This window comes from Nothoprocta perdicaria, unplaced genomic scaffold (genome assembly GCF_003342845.1).
Source record: "Nothoprocta perdicaria isolate Ctin4 unplaced genomic scaffold, notPer1 scaffold_69, whole genome shotgun sequence".
NCBI classification, from domain to species: domain Eukaryota; kingdom Metazoa; phylum Chordata; class Aves; order Tinamiformes; family Tinamidae; genus Nothoprocta; species Nothoprocta perdicaria.
In genome coordinates this window covers 1,555,396-1,576,071 of record NW_020455965.1, presented here as the reverse complement: position 1 = coordinate 1,576,071, position 20,676 = coordinate 1,555,396, and the positions used below count along the sequence as shown (strand labels likewise).

Genomic DNA, 20,676 nt, shown 5'->3' with positions numbered 1-20,676 from the left:
GGCACAGGTTGGAGATCAGATGATGACAAGGCCAGGTTGTATTTGTTCTGCTCATTCAAAATTATGTACCCTTTGGAAACCAAAATAAAATAAAGATAACAACCCCTCACCTTAACCCATCACAGGCTGCTGATGCTTTGATAGCAGTTCTCTGCTGTCTCTGATCTGCTAGGCTCAAAAATAAGTGGAATGGACCCAAGAAAATCCATGAAAACTTGCAGGCTTTTTCATATCTGGCAAAATGAGCAACCTGAGGTGCCTGACGTGTGACTGATGCATTAGATGGGCAGAAGCATTTAAACTCTTGAGGATGGCATCGTTTTCCCCTATGGAAATATGCATATACTTTTTGTGCGCATGTTTCTTTGGGCTTGTATTTGTGTTTCTAGTGGTCCTGCTACCAAAGCCAGGGCTACCACTCCCGGGATCCCTGAGGTGCTCCAGCTGCCCAAGCCCCCTGGGGCCTCCTCACATTAGGAATAGGGCAGGTGTGATAGCACTTGAGCCCCCCAGGCGGATGCTCCTGCCGAGGGCTTTGCTGTATCCAGTTAATCACAAGGTGGAGTTTTCAGGTGCCGAGGACGGTGTGCAGGGCAGGGCAGAGCGGCTAGGGCACCCGGGTGAGGGAGGCCGGGCTCTGCTGTCGCCTGTGCTGCCTCTTTAAGCTCGGCCTGGCTGCTTCCCAGGTTCCTCCCACATCCAGAGCTCATCTGACCGGGAGTGACTGCCCAGCCCTGCCGGAGCAGTCGGAGTTGTCGGAGTTCATCCAGCCCAGAGCGACAAACCAGCCCCGCAGGGCCTGGCTCCCGGAGGCCATGGAGGTGCTGGGGTCCCTGGTCATGCTAGCCCTCCTGCTCCTGGCACCGCTGCTTCTGGCCTTCATTGTTTACTGTGGATACGTGCACTGGGTCCACATGAAATATGACCACATCCCCGGCGCCCCACGCGAGAGGTACGGGGCTGGGTGGCAGGACGGGGGCACGTGGGCACTTGGGGATCTGGGAGGAGAGGAGGACACTTGGGTCTGTGCTCCATGAGGGAGCTCAGGGAGGGTGGGACCATGCAGCTCCGAGACGGAGGAACAGAGCTGCATCCGTGTCGTGAGATGGGATAGTCATGCCGGGGACACTGCTGGTGCAGGGGCTCTAGGTGAACATGGGTGAGTTCCCATCAACTCAATGGGAATCTTGTGCCTCGGATCCTGGTGTTCCAGCTTGCAAACTTTCTCTACTACTTTTCTGCTTGTCACCTGCCACCCGCTACCTGGAGGGGTTTTGGCAAGTGTCAGCACCCAAGCCGTGCTCAGGACTCCCCAGTTTGCATGTTCCCATGCTCAGCCCACCCTGTCCTCCTGCAGAGCACCAAGAGGCACCTCGGCTGGCAGCTGTGCCACTGGCACCAACCCCGGATCCCCTTCCCAATTTAGGGCTTTGCTTTCCCCCCTTTCTCTAAATATCAGCAATTACAGAGGGTGGTGAGAAGTCTGGCTGCACGGTAGTGGCACCACAAGGAGACCCTGTTCTTGCAGAAGTGCATGTGCTTCACATTTAGCCTCACCTCTGGGCGCATGTGCCCTCGGCTCTCATGCCCATGCTGCCATGGGAGTGGGCACCACCGTAATCTGCTCTTAAGTGAGGGGTCAGACAAGAGCACCAAGGCTGGCTGCCTAGCTCCAGCTTTTAACCTACTTGTAATTGGAGATAGATGTTATGATTAAGGGTATGATGGATCCGATCATACCAGATTCCGCTTGTCCCAAAATTCATTTTGGGGTGGGAAGTAACATCCTAGAATGGTGGCTTCTAAGTAACTCTGTGGCTGTTTTTCTATTTATTCATCGGGATTTGAGGCTTTATTTCAGCTGAAGGTCCTTCCTAGGAAGGTTTCTAGTACTGCTGTATCCAAGTGGAAGTCCGTGATAGCTGATACCTTTTTAGAAATGTAATCGGTGGCTTGCCTGAAATGTCCAAAGTCCCCATTTGAATACTTGTTATGCAAGCATTTCCACTTCTAAATATCCAAAGGTCAAACACCTCCGCCTATTTCAAGTAATTTATATAAAAAAAGAGGAGGTGAAGTCAACTGCTTTGGTAGTGGTATCACAGTACCAGGAAGATGTTGACAAACTAGAGCAAGTCCAGTGGAGGACAACCAGCTTGGTGAGGGGCTGGAGCACAGGGAGTACAAGTTGATGCTGAGGCAGATGGGCTGTTGAAGGATGGAGGAGATCCACTTCCCGCCTTCAGCTACCTAACACGTGGTTATGAGTGATGGATGGAGCCAGATTTTCTTAGATACATGCAGCAAGAGAATGAAGGATAATGGTCACAATGTGAAACAAGAGAAATTCCAGGTAATTAGAAGGAAAAGCTTCTACCTTGTGGTGTTCAAACGCTGACCAAGTTGCCCACGGAGACCTTCCATCTCTGCAGATACTTAAAGCTTGACTGGGAGAGGCTATGAGTAACCTAAAGTAGCGCTGAAGTTGGCCCTGCAGGGATCAGGGAACTGGGCACATCATCTTGAGAGGGCCTTGCCTACCCAAATTATTCTGTGTTTTGGTTCTAACATATAGTTCATCCAAATTTAAGCACTCCACTGCTGAGGTGTTATAGAATGGAATAGAAAGCTTCCCCTAGATGAGTTGGTTCCCTGGTAAAATATAACCACTTCAGTTAAACAAAATAATGGGAAAAGAGATTACACTTGCAACTCTATGGTGTTCTTAGTTAGATGTCAGAAAGAAAGAGAGACCAATATCTTCCACTTTCTCCACAATTTAAGACCTTAAGGCTGTGATCTTCTTGGTCTTCATGATGGAGGTATCCTGAGGGAGGACCTCTGCACATGTGGGTGGAGAGAGGGGAAGCAGCAAAATCACCTGTGCTAAATAATGTACAGCAGCTGGAGTCTGCCACCTATGCTGCTCTTAGCTCCACAGGGATATGGGACACCCAAGTGTCCTCCTTTTCTTCCTTTTCTTCTTCAAACTGGGAGGAGTAGCTGATAGCCCTGAGGGCTGTGCTGCCATCCAGAGGGACCTGGACAGACTGGATGACTGGGCAGCTAGAAACCTCATGAAGTTCAACAAGGGCAAGTGCAGGGTGCTGCACTTGGGGAGGAATAACCCTGGACACCAGTACAGATTAGGGGTGACCTGCTGGAGAGCAACCCCGCAGAGAGAGACCTCGGCGTCATGGTGGATGACAAGATGACCATGGGGCAGCAGTGTGCCCTGGTGGCCAAGAAGGCCAATGGGATCCTGGGGTGCATTAAGAAGAGCGTCTCCAGCAGGTCGAGAGAGGTGATCGTCCCCCTTTACACAGCCCTGGTAAGGCCACACCTGGAGACTGCGTCCAGTTCTGGGCTCCCTAGTACAAGAGGGATGTGGAGCTGCTGGAGAGAGTCCAGCGCAGGGCTACCAGGATGATCAGAGGCCTGGAACATCTGCCATATGAGCAAAGGCTGAGAGAGCTGGGTCTGTTCAGCCTGGAGAAGAGGAGGCTGAGGGGGGACCTGATCAGCGTGTATAAATACCTCAAGGGAGGCAGTGAGGAGGAGGGGGCCGGCCTCTTTTCAGTGGTGGCCAGCGATAGGACTGGAGGAAACAGCCACAAGCTGAGGCACCAAAAGTTCCACAGGAACTTGAGAAAACACTTTTTGACAGTGAGGGTGACAGAGCCCTGGCACAGGCTGCCCAGAGAGGTTGTGGAGTCTCCTTCTTTGAAGATCTTTAAAACCCGCTTGGACGCAGCCCTGTGCCACATGGTCTAGGTGACCCTGCATGAGCAGGGGGGTTGGACTAGATGACCTCTGAGGTCCCTTCCAACCTTAAGCATTCTATGATTCTATGAACTCCACTTTCCACAGCAATGTGAAGGACCGCCTGGGTGCCAGGCAAGAGCCCAACACCCATCTCAGTTTGCCAAGTGTTCATCACTGCTCCCCAGACAGTCAGTCCTTGGCCTGTATCGTTCTGTCTATTGGTTAGTCACAATTTTGCATTTGACCTCGTCTCTTTGCCTTTGATAGCAACATAACGAAGTCTTGTTTTAGGATGAAGTAGGACAGGATCTTATCAAAACCTCAGACCTTGAGTAAGCTCTTATGGCTGCATGATGACAAGATTGTATTAACCTTTAATCCTTGATTTCTTGTACTGATTTCTTTTATCAGAGTTAACACGATGTAACTGTAAAGGAGACTGTTGTGCAGAACAGGCAGAAAAAAGTGACTCATAGTGGCTTTGTGTCATTTTAACCACATGAATAGTAAGATAGATAAGGCTATTTGAATAGATAAGGCTATTTCTTCATAGGTTTATTTCATAGTAGAAATTTAATGGGAAAAATGGGGAAAAAAGGATAGTGATAGCGTGACATAAAGCTATATCACAGACTGAACGCTTGCTTAGTTTTATCATGACATACCTTAAGTTATAATAATTATGACCTCTCTTTAGAGGTTTAATGTTTTAAGTCCATTGATCTCTTTTTCACATGAAAAGGAAAACTGAAGTTTCCCACAAGTTTCTTAAATCCTTCAGCTTACTTTTACAACAGCCAGTAGAGAATCCTCTGAGCTGCTATAAAGGATTCAGTGCAGAGCCCCAGAAGACAACTGTCTCAAAATAATACACAGGATGCATGCTACGAAAATCTTTCTTCTACTCTTCTGCTCTTTTGTTGTTAAGAACACACTGTTTATGGGCAGGATAATTGAGGTTTAGCACTGTCTACCTGTACGAATACATACAAATATGGTCAGTGAAGCATGTGTTTCTTGCTCTATTCAAGCTTTAGCATTGCAAGTTCTTCTAGATATGCTTGACGTTATCCACGTGCAAGATCTTGCAGGCCACAAATGCTATACATGAATAAAGAAAACATAATAAATCAGGAGCGGCAGGTTGCTCCAGAGTATGACCATAGCCTTGGTCCTCCCCAATGGCCTGTAGACTGAAACTAGGATAAAGGAGGATGTGCCCTGTAGCCTTGGTATACTGGCAATTTTTCATGAGGTCTCTGCACAGTTGAAGGGTACTAATGGGACAGAGAAAAACATCTTTGAGGATTTATTTGTCACAACCGAATGGTTACACAATGAGTAGAACTTTGCACCATATGCTCCAGAAAGAGTTGTTCCTAGAGCTTTGCTAATGAAGGATTTATCTGCTTTATATGGAGCTTTCATATCTTTCTGGAGTCTAGTTGCTAGTAGGAGATCCGTGGAAGTGAAGGATTAAGCTTCTGTAAGAGATATTGGATAATTTTGTTGAGTGCTTCCTATTTAAACACTTACTGGATCAAAAAAAAAAAAAAAGTAGAAGCTTGTTTTTGTTTTTGCTTTTGTTTTCTACAGCTTGTTTGTACAGAACAGAGTGATAGCATGGCTATCTGTCTCAGCTGGAAAACAGATCTCAAGCAGAGCTTGCTTGTTTCTAGAGAGGAACTTAGCCAAATCCTCCTTCAGATGCACACAAAATTGCTGGGAATTCCCCAGTCGTAACTCCAGCAAGAAAGTGATCTCTGACTGTTGCCTAAAGCTGATGTATTTAAAGAGTTAGTACATTTTATTAATTTCTGCATTTTTTTCCTGATATTCCTGACAGTGTGCAAACTGCACAGAGTGACCACAGTCCTCAAGTTTGCAAGGGCTGTGGCCTCAGTTGTCTATTACTTTTATCTTTCTTAAACTGAGGAAAAATTTAAGTACTATGCAAACTTCATCCCCTGGGCAACAGAGATACATTAGCACACAGGACATGTGGGGATATAAACAGTGACACTGAAATGATCTTGTTCTTACTCCATCTGATTTACTCAGTGAAGGATCTTGGACATGATTTAAATCAAATTATTTCTTTTACAAGAGCAAGTGTCATTCCAAAATGTTCTTTGCATCACTAGCTCACATTGGAACAAGATCTTGGAGACAATCCCACATTCTTTTGGAGACCTTCTGCCCTAAAATCAGTATTTGGCCTTCCTCATGACACTTCTTTTTCTGCAGCTTTCTACTTGGACATCTGCCCATCTTGTGGAGACTGATGAAGAAAAATGAATTTATCCATGATCTCTTCCTGGAGTGGTAAGTTGAGATACTTCAGTAACTTGAATCAAGTAGCCCTGTAATACAAATTGGGAAGTCGAGGTACAGAAATACTAAATTACATTTTCAGTATCATTCAGCAAGTCAGCAGATGAAACAGAGCATTGATAGTTCTTGTTTTTCAGTCAAGACAGCAGTAGGTCTAATACATTTTAGTTTAATCCTTTGAGGTTATTAGGTCTGCGCTGATACATATTCATGTCTTATACCATAATTCTGTTCTTTTTTTTGTTTGTTTGTTTGTCTGTTTGGTTTTTCTTTCCCCTTCTTGTAGGGCACAAAAATATGGACCCATTTTACGGTTAAATGCTTTTCACAGAGTCTCAGTGATGATTTTGAGTCCTGAAGGAGTGAAGGTAAATAAATAAAATAGAATATACAGTGGGGACCAGCCCATTCACGTGGGAAAAGAGAGGTACTCTGTAATATTTAGAGCAGCATGATCCAGTCAGCCTGAATCTCGTGGGAGTGCAGCTCTGAGCCAGGTTATGAGGGTGAGGCATTGCTCTGGACTCTAGGCTGTCCTACATCTACTTCTTGCTTGATTTAATTTGTTACCTTTCTTTAAGCTGCAGATCAAGCAAGCACCCACCGTTTCTGAAATTGTACAAGACCTTAATATCTCAAAAGAGCAAGGTACAAAGGGGCTGATTCACCTTCTAAATCTTGGTGATAGACACAATGTCTGAGGTCATTGGGGAAGAAAGTGCTATACACATGCAGAACAAGCTATAAGCCCACAAACCGGGGCACACCAAATAATTCGCGAAGCCTTCAGATTTTGGCCATTGGCAGGAAAGAACAAATGTGCAAGTGTTTTGTGTTATGCTTGCAGTAGGAAATGGATTGCTTTCTGTACTTGCTAATATGAGATTTGATTTTAGGAAATCTTGATGTCACCTCAATACCAAAAGGATCCACGGACGTACAATAATATCTGCAACCTGTTTGGTGAAAGGTAGGCAAAATCCATCCAAAGACATTTTGACCTGAAAGTAGGAAAAAGATGAAGTTACAGGCATCACATTTGCCTTGACTCAGGGCATTGACTCTGCTGCTAAACTCTACTGGACACCCATAAATGTAGGGGTCCAGATAGAATGCACCCAAGAGTGCTGAGAGAACTGGTAGGAGTTGTTGCTCAGCTGTTCTCCATCATCTTTGAGAGGTCATGAAGAGCAGAATATGTGCCGGAGGACTAGAAGAAAGCCGGTGTCACTCCAGTCTTCAAAAAGGGTGAAGGAGGATTCAGGAAACTGTATGTCAGTCAGTCTCACCACTATTCCTGGAAACGTGATGGAGCAGCTCATCCTAGAGACCATCTCTAGGCATGTGAGGGAAGAGAAGGTGATTAGGAGTAGTCAGCACGGATTCACTAAGGTTCATGTTTGATGAACCTGATAGCCTTCTAGGATGGGCTGGATGGACAATGGTAGATCCATGGATGTTGTCTACCTTGACTTCAGCAAGGCTTTCAACACTGTCTCTCGTAATATCCTCATGGGGAAGCTCAGGAAGTGTGGGTTAGATGAGCGGACAGTGAGAAATACTGAGAACTGACTGGATAGCAGAACTCAGAGGGTGGTGATAAATGGATTCGAGTTCAGTTGGAGGCCTGTGGCCGGTGGTCTCCTGCAGGGGTCAATACTGGGTCCAGTGCTGTTCAACTTATTCATCAATGGTTTGGATGCGGGCACAGAGTGCACCCTGAGCAAGGTTGCACATGATAGCAAGCTGAGTGGAGTGGCTGACACTCCGGAGGGCTGTGCTGCCATTCAAAGGGATCTAGACAAGTTGGAGAGTTGGGCAGAGAGGAACCTCATGAGGTTCAATAAGGACAAGTGCAGGGTCCTGCACCTGGGCAGGAAAAACCCCAGGCACCAGGACAGATTAGGGGTCGACCTGCTGGAGAGTAGCTCCACAGAGAGGGACCTGGGAGTCCTGGTTGACACCAAGTTAACCATGAGTCAGCAGTGCCCTCGTGGCCAAGAAGGCCAATGGGATCCTGGCTGCATCAGGAGGAGTGTTGCTAGCAGGTGGAGGGAGGTGATTCTGCCCCTCTGCTCAGCTCTGGTGAGGCTGCACCTGGAGTACTGTGTGCAGTTCTGGGCACCCCAGTATAAGAGGGACGTGGAGCTTCTAGAGAGGGTCTAGCATAGAGCAACAAAGATGATTCAGGGACTGGAGCATCTCTCATATGAGGAAAGACTACGCGAGCTGGATCTGTTTAGCTTGGAGAAGAGAAGATTGAGAGGAGATCTGATGAATAAGTACTTGAGGGGAGAATGTAAAGAAGATGGGGCAAAACTCTTCTTTGTGGTGGCCAGTGATAGGACAAGGGCTAATGGGTGTAAGTTGAAACACAGGAAGTTCTGACTCCATGTGAGGAAGAACCTCCTCACTGTGAGGGTGCCAGAGCCCTAGAACAGGCTGCCCAGGGAGGTTGTAGAGTCTCCTTTTCTCGAAGTCTTCCAAACCTTCCTGGATGCGACTGAGTGCCCCGTGCTCTGGGTGTCCCTGCTGGAGCAGGGGGATTGGACAAGGTGATCTCTAGAGGTCCCTTCCAACCTTAACTATTCTGTGATTTTGTTATTCTGTTGAGATTCATGACTAATTCTAGACACAGTTAAGCACCAGGTATATACTAAGTTACGCTGAAATTGCTCATGTCAAGTTAAATGTCTTCCCAAACAAGAATAGTTGTATGGGATTTTCATTTACTCTCAGAGCAACTTGTTCAAGGCACATCAAACTTCTTAGGTGGAATTTAGAGCACTGAATTATTCCTTAGTGTACTGGAATTTCTCATTAGGCTAAATGAAGGGAAAAGGGCATTTTCCCTGTTAATCTAAATCTCCTAAAAATGTAATAATCCAGTTACTATATTAGTTATTGGTATAAAAATGGTTCTTGGGAACCTCTGAAACGAACCAGGGTCTTGTTAGACCCAGCATTCCACATGTATGAGGCAAAACTTCCCTGCATTTGTTGCAGATAAGCAACAATTGTCCGCAAAGCATTGGTGGTTGTATTACTGTGCATAAATCAATTCAAACAAAGTGATTGCATACTCAAAGCAGCATCATACTCCCTGCCTGTGGGAAAAATGCAAGAAAGTAGATGTGGAAGAGTTATGCTTGTGACCATGCAGGTTTCAACAGGTTCCCCGCTGAAAACTGTTCCTATCCCTGTGTTCCTAAATCATAGGTTTCTTGGGAATAGTTTGGTAACTGAGCGCAACTACGAACGCTGGCACAAGCAGCGGAAGATTATGGACCCAGCTTTCAGCCGAACGTAAGGCAGATATCTCTGTGATGATCTATTGGTTATTTCTACTGTGTTCTTATGATTCTTACTGTTACTGATCTGTCACTTGACATTTGGAATGAGCAAACCCATTTAGTGCCAAAATCACATTTTACTTGGAGTACAACACATCGTTTCCATGAAACTGTAATTTGGCCAGATTTTCCATGTGGGAATGAGGCTCAGCAGTGGCAGGAGCAGGTCCCACAATTCTGCACCCCTCAGTGTGGTGAGAGCTGTCTTACCCTGTCTGAAAACAGACATCAGGTGCTGGAAGTGGGCAAGCCCCAGCACCATGTGCCTCAGTGATTCCCTGCGGAACCCATGGCATGATCAATAACCAGGGGGTGATGTGGTCTGCTCATGTGTGCTTGTATAAAACAGATGCATTGCGTTTATGGTTGGAAGATGAAGTCTATTTGCTTTGGCAAGCAAAGGCCAGAACCCTTTGCCATGCCTTTACATGTTAGGACTCTATCAGGCTACTCAAAAAAAATTGGCTTTGCAGTCTTGCATACTATCTTGCAATGGTCTTTTATACCTCTTTATTTTCAAAATGAATTAAGATGAATAAATTTAAGGTTAAAATAATATTTTACAGTTTATTTATGATTTTATATGGAAAATATAGCAGATAAATTTGTCTGAGGAAAGATGTGCTCCCCAAAGCCCCCGTCATGCATCTTTATTAATTGTTCAGCTACCTGATTGGTCTGATGGAAACTTTTAATGAAAAAGCAGAGGAGCTGATGGAGAAGCTAGAGGAAAAGGCAGAAGGAAAAAAAGAGTTTAGCATGTTGACGATGATGAGCCGAGTGACTTTGGATGTCATTGCAAAGGTACCAGCTACTTTCTTGTTTCCTCTGCAACTGGCAGACAAGAGTGGAAGGGTACCAGCGAGCGCACACTGTCAGAAGGCTGGAGCAGGCTGCGAGAACTTTATGCAGAAATGCCAGAATAGCTGAGACACAAATTGTGCCACTTTTGCCGGGGGAATGGCAGAGGAACCCACAGGAAGGGACAGCTCAGGGAAGGGGTGGCTGTCCAGGTTAGGTATGAGTGGCCTGCAGTATGTGGCGCAGGGGCCCCTTTGCAAAAGCCAGTGCTATCTAACAACTAACACTCCTCCGAGCCCAAAGGGGCACAGCAGTATTTATTCATTCACATGTCCATGCTCTTTTATTACCATTTTACATCAGTGTGAAATATACCTCACACTGGCGTTTCCATTCATTATGTGAAACACATTGGGAATGCCTAGGTAGTAGCATTAACCTATTAATTCTCCCAAGACAGGGAGGAAGCTTAAGCTAAATATTACCCTTCCCTCACAGACACCTACAAGGCAGAGTTTAGCCTCAGGCAGCTTTACAGCAAGAGACCTGCTCTCCCATCCCAGACCCAAAAGCCCGGAGGATTGAGTTGCTGCTTTTTTATCCTCAGGTAGCTTTTGGCTTGGAATTGAAAACGCTGAGTGATGACCAGACACCCTTTCCAAATGCTGTGACCACGATCATGAAGGCAATGACGGAGACGCGCATCCCCTTCGTCAAGGTCTGTACTCACTCACCTCTCTACTCTCCTGACATCTATGAAATGGAAAGGGTGGCCAGTAACTCCTTCCCTCAAGCATGCATTGGGATAAAATTTACTAGTGCTCTGAAACACTTCCAAATTACTATTTAATGCTTTGTTCCTGTCTTTCTGCCTTCTCTTCCTCTCTGCATACATTTTCACCTTCTCTCAGTTTTTTATATTTTCACATCCATGACTGCAAAAACTGAGAAGTCCTTCCCATCTGTCTATGAAAGACTGCTTTCATTCAGTATGGTAGAAACTTGAACTTTCCATAAAATATATGATTTGGAGCGAAACTCAAGTTTTAGAAAATTATGCATGAAATCTGAAATCTTTCTGATAATTTTATAAAACTTTTCTTCTGTGAAAGGTGTAGTTCAGACTCCTAGTGATTCTGTTTCTAATATTTTTATTTTCTCTTTTTTGGGGGACAGGGAGGGCAAAGACCCTGTTTAGACTCCATATCCTGTTACAATTTATTTCCTTGGGGAAGTGAGAAATTTTGTCCACTCCTCTCAAAACATTAGCTCTGGCAAGACATGACATCAGCATGCACAGCTTGAAATGCTTCTTGCTTTAGCCAAAACAAGTCATTTCGGAGACATTTACCTTTTTCAAGGAGAGCAGACGTGCTTGTGAAAAATGTTATTTAACAGAAAATGAAGTCCTCACTTGACAAATAATACTGTCAATATTTTTACCAGCTAAAGGAATAATATGACTAAGGAGATTCTATATTCAGTACATGCCAGGAAAACAGAAGCTGATAAAGGAGATCCAGGCAAGTGTGCGACTGCTGCGCCGCGTGGGCAGGGAATGCATTAAGCAACGGAGAGAAGCCGTCGAGAACGGGAAGGAAGCCACGATGGATATTCTTACACAGATACTGAAAGGAGATGGTAGGAAACTCACTGGTGCTGGAGTGAATTAGCTGGTGGAATGTTTTTCCTGATACTTCCCGAGGAGGGTTGTTTTGGGGATCTGAACATTGACATTCAGTCTTCTTTTAATGTATTCAGGAGTGTAAGTTTTATCACACTGAAGAGACATATTGGCATTTGTTTTGAAAATTCCTTCTCTTTGAATACATTCCTGGTTTCTTTATGTTGGATCAAATATTGGTCACGAGTCACCCTTGGCCTTGTCTCAGAAAGCCCTCCCAATTCTACCTCAGATAAAATACTCAAAGAAGGACATATCATTCTAGCTACTCCAACTGGGATTTGGGGAAATTTTCTAATTTTACTTTGTTTTTTTGTCCTGACAGCTCTGAAGGAAATGAGAGATGATGAAAATATGCTGGATAACTTCGTTGCTTTCTTTGTTGCTGGTTGGTAGCTATTTCATTTTTTGGATATCGAATATGGGAAGCTGTACTTATTCTTGAGCTGTCAACAGGAGCATCAGCAATGGCTTTGCTCCTTGTGGGGCTGCTGTAACTTAGAGTCACTTCAGAAAACAGCAGACTTGTTCTGGAATAAGACCATTTGAATGAGGTTAGAAAGGCTTTGTGACTTTCTGATAGGCAAATGCTATTTTATCCTCTTATTCTGTCCTTTAAAAGTAGTGGATAATGCCACGCTCCAGTCTACAGGGCTCTGCTATTCTTTACACAGTTCTGGCCTTTTCTCCCCAGCTCCTGCTAAATCACACTGAAAGAATCTTTCCTATGTTATGGATGCCTTTGCATCACCTCACCCACACATGTGAATGCCACTCTTCCCTTAAGGGCATTACGCAGGGCTTAGACAAAGAGGGCACTGTCAGAACCACAGAGCATAAACCAACATGATATGTGAGGTAAATGACTTAGAAACATTCATCTGTCTGCAAATCAGTAGGATTTAGGTCCCCAACAAGGTGAAATCAGAACATGTTTTGCGAAGAGAAGAGAAGAGAAGAGAAGAGAAGAGAAGAGAAGAGAAGAGAAGAGAAGAGAAGAGAAGAGAAGAGAAGAGAAAAAAGAAAACCTGTCTTTTCCACAATAGCACCTTTACAGAAATCTAACCTCAGAAATGCTTTAAATTATGTATATATATGTCTACCAATGGAAAAATGGAAAATATCCACAGAAAACAGACACGTTAAAGACAGCCTGTTAGAAGCTCAGTGTGCTCTCAGAACTAGTGTATTCTTACTTGTTAGCAGAACAGTGTCCCATAATATTACACAGCAAATATTGAATATGAACAAGCTCTTTTTAAATGATGGAGCAGTAAGTGCTATATGCATCAACTGCAGATTTGCATTCATTTGTATGGCTTGTATCTTTACCTGTTCTGTCTTGTGTTTGAAACACTCAGAATAAATATAGTGCCCCTTTTAGTGTTTTTTTTTCCTCTTTTGCTTTTACCCTTTCCCTCCCTTGTGTATTTTGAATTAAATATTCAGGGACTGAATTTAAAGCAAGCTGGTCACATTAACACTACTAAACCTTCTAGATACCATATTTATTTCAAACTAATCTTTAAACTGATTTTTGTGTTGTTAGGTCATGAAACAACTGCCAATCAGCTGTCATTTACAGTAATGGCAGTGGCTCAGCATCCTGAAATATTGGAAAGGTAGGTACATTATAATTTACAAGACCAGCAATACTGTTACTTTCAAGAATTTAATAATTATAAAGATGATTAAAATCTAGGATCAGTTTCTAATAAATTATAGCCTTCTTTCCAAACAATGGATTCAAACTGAAGTTTCGTAGTCCGATATATCATTTTTTAAAAAGAAACTTAAAGATTAATTATTTTAATTCCATCTAAGTGATTTTTTTAAAGGTCTTCTTTGTCCAAAGTTGGTCCTGCATGATTCCCTTTCCCTGTATACCACCTATTACATCCTCATATGAGGCACAAGTTCAGGAGTCTGGCTGGGAATCAATAGGCGTTTTGCCTGAGGAGAGAAATCAAAGTCCAGCTCAATGTGTGGAAAGTTAAAAAAAGTAATTTGTTAAACTGCCTGACAAGAAATGGGCATCTGTAACTAATGTTTTTTAATTTAACTGCAGACTTCAGGCCGAAGTGGATGAAGTTATAGGTGCCAAGAGACACATTGACTATGAGGATCTTTGCAAGCTCAAGTATTTATCACAGGTACAGTAGGAGGGAGACTAAATATCAGTCAGAGCTTTAGTAGTGCTCTTGTGTCGTGACTGCCAAGACTTGTCCCATGCTTCTTACATCTAACATGTAAGATCAGCACTGGATTCTGACAGGCCTTGTCCTTGAAGAAGTACACAGGTGCTCTGAGCCTTTTGCAGCAGCTGGGCCTTGTCACAAAGGTTGCTTCTAGAATTTCATGCTGAAATCCAACACGGTTGTTTCGCTGCTTACTATAATTATTACCGAGCTGGGAGGCAGAGCCAAATTGCTCAATCCCTGCCATTTTAAACTGAGATGGTAGCCATACTTTAAGAAGGGTTTGCAACTTTGACCCCAAGCTTTGAATGAGTCCTGCCCAAGTCCCAAACATACTGATGTATTTTTGTTTGGTTGTTACTAAAACATTTCCAACTATGATCTCACCATGTACAATTAACTGATCAGGATTCGGCAACATCCTAAAATACAGTTTATTTTTTGCAATTTTTATTCTTTAGGGTTCAGTTTTAAACCCTCTTCACTTGAAAAAAATTATCTGGTCCTTACCCAAAATATAGAAATTCTGATTGACAACAAACTGTACAGCTAAGGCATGGTTACTTGACAGTCTTTTTATGGTTTTTTTTTACAAGATGGGAGACACCAGTAGCCTTCAGCAGAGGCTGAATCACAGGCCTGGCAACTACTGTTCCTGCTTAAATTTCCCTGTTCTTTGAATCATATCTCAAACTGCCCTGTTGCAATGGGTAATGACATATTAACATTTGCCATGTCTCATGCCATAAGTAACTGTGGTCTGAATGTGGATAATAATCAGAATTTCCCATATGAGAGAGACATCTCTGTGCGCTTGCAGGAATCTGCATCTTTCTTCAGACTTCTCCAAATATCATCACAACTACACCAGTCCAACTGGAACTATGTATCCTAAACATTTCCGTTTTAAGGCAGATCACACACAGCCTCTCTGAGCTGACAGTTTATTTAACAGCAAAAAGCATGAGATCTGCACAAGCAAAATCACAGTCACTCTTGGTCAGAGAGCCAGTCTGTCACTGGAGCATCAGAGATCATAGGGCATCTCTCTCACCAATCAATTCTGAATCCTTTAGTCCACCCTTCTTTTTCATAAACTCACTCGTGCATACATGCCATTAATTGCATTTACAGTGCAGTGCTAATAGGCACTGTTAATTGGGCTTCCCTTCCATGAAAAAGCCATTCTTTCAGCTCACTTCTACCAAAAGAAATGGTCTCATTCCATTTTCCCCACTGTTCCTTTTTCTTTGCTAGGTTGTTTTTGTCAGTTGGTGCAATGAACTGACTCAGCTCAAGAATTGCCTCCCCAAGCACCAGCAACTGCATAAAAGCAGGAATGGGAACACGGTGATGAGAGCAGGGAGGAATGGGAGCAACTACACATTTTTGTGGCAGCAATCTCTCAGATTAGCTCCGAGTGAGCATGAAATGTCACCTTTAGATTTTGCCACTGAATATCCTTTCCAGTAATTTTTAACATAGTTGTTGGCCTGACGTTAGTGGTTAAATCTGTTCAATGATGGTATCTCTTGTGGTTTTCATTTCTCTTTTTTTTTTTATACTTTACCAGTCATAAGAAAGTACTTAGGCATATGCTAATTCAGAGAAGATTTAGGTCTACAACTCTCAGGTTAATCTCTATCAGAAGGACATTCCCTTTATATCCATATCATTAAGAACAACAAAGTGGCAGCAATTTTGTACCAGCCATCAGCTTTACTTCTGTGTACTATTCATCTTACTCAGTCACTTGATATTTTCTCTTGGTGGCATATGAGACCCTGAATTTCTTTTCATTAGAAAAAAAAAAAATTGGAAAAAAAATTTTTTTGATTGGAAACTAGGTTTGAAATAAAGGAGCTAATTTTGTCCTGTATTTTGCCCACAGACATTCATGGGAGAAATGCCAGCATTGCTTTCACAAGTCAAAAGTTCCTATTTTAGCTTTTTAGCCAACAGCCATAGGGAAGGAGTTTTATTTCTGCTTCATCTATTGTACTATTTAACTGACCCTTTGTACTTTTTGCTGACACAGGTTTTGAAGGAATCTCTCCGACTGTACCCACCCATCCCAGGGACTCTACGCTGGACAGAGACAGAAACTGTAGTTGATGGCATCAAGATTCCAGCAAACACGACACTTAATGTGAGGCCAGCAGCAACATCCATACATCAGTGGGTTTTAGCTACTGCAGTGGGTACAAATTAAACAGATCTGGATATCAGAGGGCTAAAGTACTCGCTGGGCATAATTCTATTGGAGGCATTGAAATCAGGCCTGGAGAAATTCTGCCCAAACCTGAGGTGTGAATTGGGACTATAAACTGTTTTTGTGAGAGGCCTGGTGAGGGGAACCAAGACCAACCCCTGCCTGGGGACTGGAAAGCAGTAATAGACTTGCATCTGTGACAGCAAAGAGACATTTCCAGTGTGCTTCTCCTAATTAATTCAAATAAACTCTTTCTTTATAGTTCAGCACTTATGTAATGGGAAGAATGGAAAAGTTCTTCAAGGACCCACTCACTTTTAATCCAGAACGATTTAGCAAAGACGCACCAAAGTGAGTTTCTTTTTACTGCCAAGTTATTAAGCATTTAATAAAGAATAGTTTCCAGGGTAAAAAGTGGAATGAAATTACTTTTTTGTTTCTGTATGTGTAACACTAAAGCCTTATTCAAGTGCAAATAGAAAATAATAATTTCCAATATTTCTTCAGAAGTTATTCAGACTGTATGATAACTTACAAAAAAAAAAGGAAAAAACCCAATATTAATGTATGTTTAATATGTATTCTGAGGTAAAATTATGGGTGAAAAACAGGTTGAAAACTGAGCTTATTGCAATACAAACTTATAATATATGAAAGCCCTGACCCCAAGCAGCCTGAAGTTTCTCCACAACTGAGATGGGAATATGGACCCAAAGGCATAAAATGATGTTCTGCAATAGGCTCAAAAGGCCTAAGCTGCACCTAAAGTGCTGAGCAGTAGTGTACGAGGAGGGAGCAATGAGTCAAAGCAGTTGATGTTGAGGCCCCTATGTCTCTACTGTTTGTGGTTCAGAGGTTTTATTTCAGACTAGGATGAAGCTAGACAACTGGACCAAATTTCCATGTCCATTGATATGGTTCAGAGCTGTCCAAAAGAGAAACAATTGGATGGATCTTTATCTCCTCATGAGGAGCTAATGGGCATTTACAACATATTTGAAATTCAGTGTAGAGATCAAGTCTGCATACTTCAGAACTGCTCTGTGAGCTCAGCCAGCACACAGTAACTGGAGATGACTGGGAATTTGCTTCCAAGCTGCACTAACGCTCTGAACCATAGATACAAATTTGGAGGCACTCTGAACAACTCAGATGGGCAAAATGCTATTTAAACTATCTCCTTGCTGTTGTGATGAGATGCTTGCTTCTTCTTTGCAATGACAGTTCTGATCTTTTTTTTTTTCTTCATAGGCCATATTACTCCTACTTTCCATTCTCTCTGGGACCCAGATCCTGTATTGGGCAGGCTTTTGCGCAGGTAAGCAGGGTTGGAAGGCTGACCCATTAGCAATAACTGCACCAATTCAAGATATGCTGGTGCTCAGAGACCAAAGGCCATTCTGATGAAGCACCTCTACAGGGAAGATCTTCAACAGGATCTGTGATAGGGCTTGTATCTGCAATGCGATCAAATGCTTTCACACATCAGATAGACGTACACGTAACAAACTTGTCCCGTGTCACCCATGCATGCATACGTTCAAGGTGCCTTCAGGAGAGGGGCCAAGTCACCCTGTGACTTGTTCTGAGTTGGCCTGCTTGAATCCAAACCCTTTTATAGGAATTGCAGTCACCGTCACATTGTCCCTCGAAGTGGACAAGGGAAATATTCAGGGGCTCTTGTGAACCTCTGGCCACAGCTGGCAGAGTCAAGACATGCAGAACATCTGCTGTCACAGACCAGTCAAGCCTGGCATTGAGAAGGGGAGGAGGGCCTTGCATGGATGAGAGAAACATTTACAAAATATATGAGTATACAAGCATTGCAAAGACATTACAGAAGCACAGTGGGAGGCCAACTCTTTGGGTTCACCTAAGCATTCAGACTCAAAATCTTGGTAGGACTCTGATTTCCAGAACAGTGTTAATGCATAAACACAAGGACAAGTCTTTGTGCTTGACATTTGACTTCAAATCCAGGAATCCCCAGGTGTATGTGTTCTTTCTGCCCAAACTCACTACTACGCAGTGAGCTGCGTTAGTAGAGTCATGTGTTAAGTTTTAATTATCTGTATTGACCAAGCAGCATGGTGTGGCAAACTGAACCTCAAGTATTGCAATCAAGGCTGGATTTGCTGTCACTGATTCTGAGTTTGCTTTTCTCTGTAACAGATGGAGGCGAAAGTGGTGATGGCAAAATTGCTGCAGAGGTTTGAATTCCAGCTGGTACCAGGGCAGAGTTTTAAACTCTTGGATATTGGCACCTTTAGGCCATCAGATGGGGTAATGTGTAAATTGAAGCCAAGGAGCCATAAGAAAGATGTCCAGATGTGATTGTCAGGAAAGTGGTAGTTCCTTCTGTTTTTGAAAATTTCCCCACTAATCAAAGGTTAGATTTTGCAGGTGCTTTTAGATGATTGCTAGACTAAAATTTTTCCTAGTTTCCATACCATTTATCAAAGAAAAATTGGTTCTGGAACCTGGAAGCTTGTCTGGAATATGCAAGGACTGCTTTTTTGTTGTTGTTTGTTTTGTTTGCTCTGGAGACTGTCTGGACTAGACTTTGGAAGGATCATCTCCTCTCTGGTAGCTACACACAATCCTACATCAAATCCCAGACAATATTTTGGATCATTTTAATTTACAGTCCAAGAGGGACTAAGTAAAGGGCTTACTTAGCATTACTTAGAACTTAGTTAAGGGAGTTTCATATTTACATAGAATCAAACACTAAGTGGGAGCATAAGACTTGGAGTGAATTCAGGAATAGAAGTTTGAAGATATTCTCAAAACATTTTTTTCCCTCCGTACTCTAAATAAGAACATAGATTGATAAAAGCAATCTGAAAAAGAAATGGCTATTGTTTTCCTGGTGCTTCTGACTCATTTTTCTTCAGTCTCCCCCACTTTCCATCCAGTATTATTCAGAGTCTAGATTCACAATCCACTTAAGCCAACATTATCAAAAGAGACTCTCCAGTTTTCTTGTACACTGCCCTGCACTCGATCTCATGCAATGCTGTAGTTATTCAGGGAGGTTTCACTGGGTTCATTTTAACCCAGATTTTTTGCCTCATCTGTCTCACCATGAAGTGATATGGAAGCTCGGACCAGACAGCTTAGCAGGTACAGAAGGCTTGAGATTAAGTGCCTAGCAGCAGATGCTGCTTAAGCTGGTGTTGCACCTGAAGAAACGTGCCCTGAACTTGAGCCAGAGACAGGGGAACATCCTTTGCTGCTGCTGCTCCAAAAACGCTCACTGCTTGTGGGTTTCAAAGAGCCCACCTCTGCTAGGGAAAAATAATGATGCATGAAAATCCCATCTTCCAGAAATATTGGGATACCTAGTAGGAGTTTGTGCATAAAATCTATCTTGAAATAAAGGAAATTCAGGATATTTGACCCTGCAATTTTTATATCTTTTCTAATTAAAAAGCTGTCAAGTTACTGTGTTGGTTTCCACACCAGTACAGTGATTTCTCAAAGATTTCCCTAGATTTGTTCGTGTTGTGCAATAGATTGTTCAACGAAGCAGTGCAATAACAGGCCAACTATGTTGATGCTTTCACTGATAACATAAGCTATGTTATGTAAGGTACAAATATTACTTACACCCACAGGTACTAACGCTTGTGTTGCTAGAGGATTTTGGTTGTTAATCTGCTCATATTCTCTTACAAATTAATAAAATCTTGTTTTTCTTAGCTGAAAGCTAAGGGCTCTCTGGTTGGAAGCGTGTTTGTGGGAGCTAGTTTGCTGGGGAGCCAGGTGTTCAACACCAGCGGGGCGAGACTAGCTGGTGCCACAACAAAAGGCTGAATCCTGGGCATCCGCCAAGGCGAGGGCACCACGGCAGAGAAGAAGCTGCCAGGGGCGCTGGAGTGGCACGTGCTGTGAGCAGCGCGCGCCCAGCTTGGCGGACACGCTGGCAAAGGGTGCCATGGGGGTGCAAGGAGCCAGCACCCCAGTTCCCCACTCTGCCCTGTGACACGTTAGTAGCCCGAACATCTTCCTTTCTGCAGACTCTGCTGTGGAGCTGGGCATTTCCAAGCAGGCCCAAGGTTAAAAAGGGGGGTGGTAGCTTGGAGGAACCCTGCATCGAGTTTTGCCAGGCCTCATGTGCTCCGGGCTGCTTACCTCGCTTGGAGAACACCCGCATTCCTGTTCTCTCTGCAAGCCAAAATGCCAGCCTGCTCTCCAGGAATTATACACAGGCCCTTTCCTGCTGTGGTCACCAGACAGGGAAGCCCAGCTCTGTCAGTACTGGTCACCGGCCACCAGATGGGGAAGCCCAGCTCTGTCAGTGCTGGTCACTGGCCACCAGATGGG

General features: G+C 43.6%; 1 protein-coding gene across 1 annotated transcript; it reads left to right on the top strand.

Annotated features, from left to right (window-relative positions):
- The first annotated feature begins 766 nt into the window (after positions 1 to 766).
- Positions 767 to 19,733, top strand: LOC112956935 (cholesterol 24-hydroxylase). Its single transcript, XM_026050416.1, has 15 exons — positions 767 to 952; positions 6,013 to 6,090; positions 6,386 to 6,467; positions 6,996 to 7,069; positions 9,319 to 9,405; positions 10,118 to 10,256; positions 10,861 to 10,971; positions 11,738 to 11,894; positions 12,263 to 12,325; positions 13,487 to 13,559; positions 14,006 to 14,090; positions 16,174 to 16,284; positions 16,610 to 16,698; positions 17,599 to 17,665; positions 18,520 to 19,733. Exons 1-15 carry the CDS (start codon positions 816 to 818, stop codon positions 18,679 to 18,681), a joined length of 1,515 nt encoding a protein of 504 aa, XP_025906201.1. The 5' UTR covers positions 767 to 815; the 3' UTR covers positions 18,682 to 19,733.
- Positions 19,734 to 20,676: the final 943 nt, after the last annotated feature.

Bases quoted from the DNA above. Each gene is read 5' to 3' on its own strand.
- LOC112956935 (XM_026050416.1), top strand. From the start codon at position 816: ATGGAGGTGCTGGGGTCCCTGGTCATGCTAGCCCTCCTGCTCCTGGCA. The intron at 6,091-6,385 runs GTAAGTTGAGAT...CCCTTCTTGTAG, and splicing joins CATGATCTCTTCCTGGAGTG to GGCACAAAAATATGGACCCA. The intron at 7,070-9,318 runs GTAGGCAAAATC...CCTAAATCATAG, and splicing joins TGCAACCTGTTTGGTGAAAG to GTTTCTTGGGAATAGTTTGG.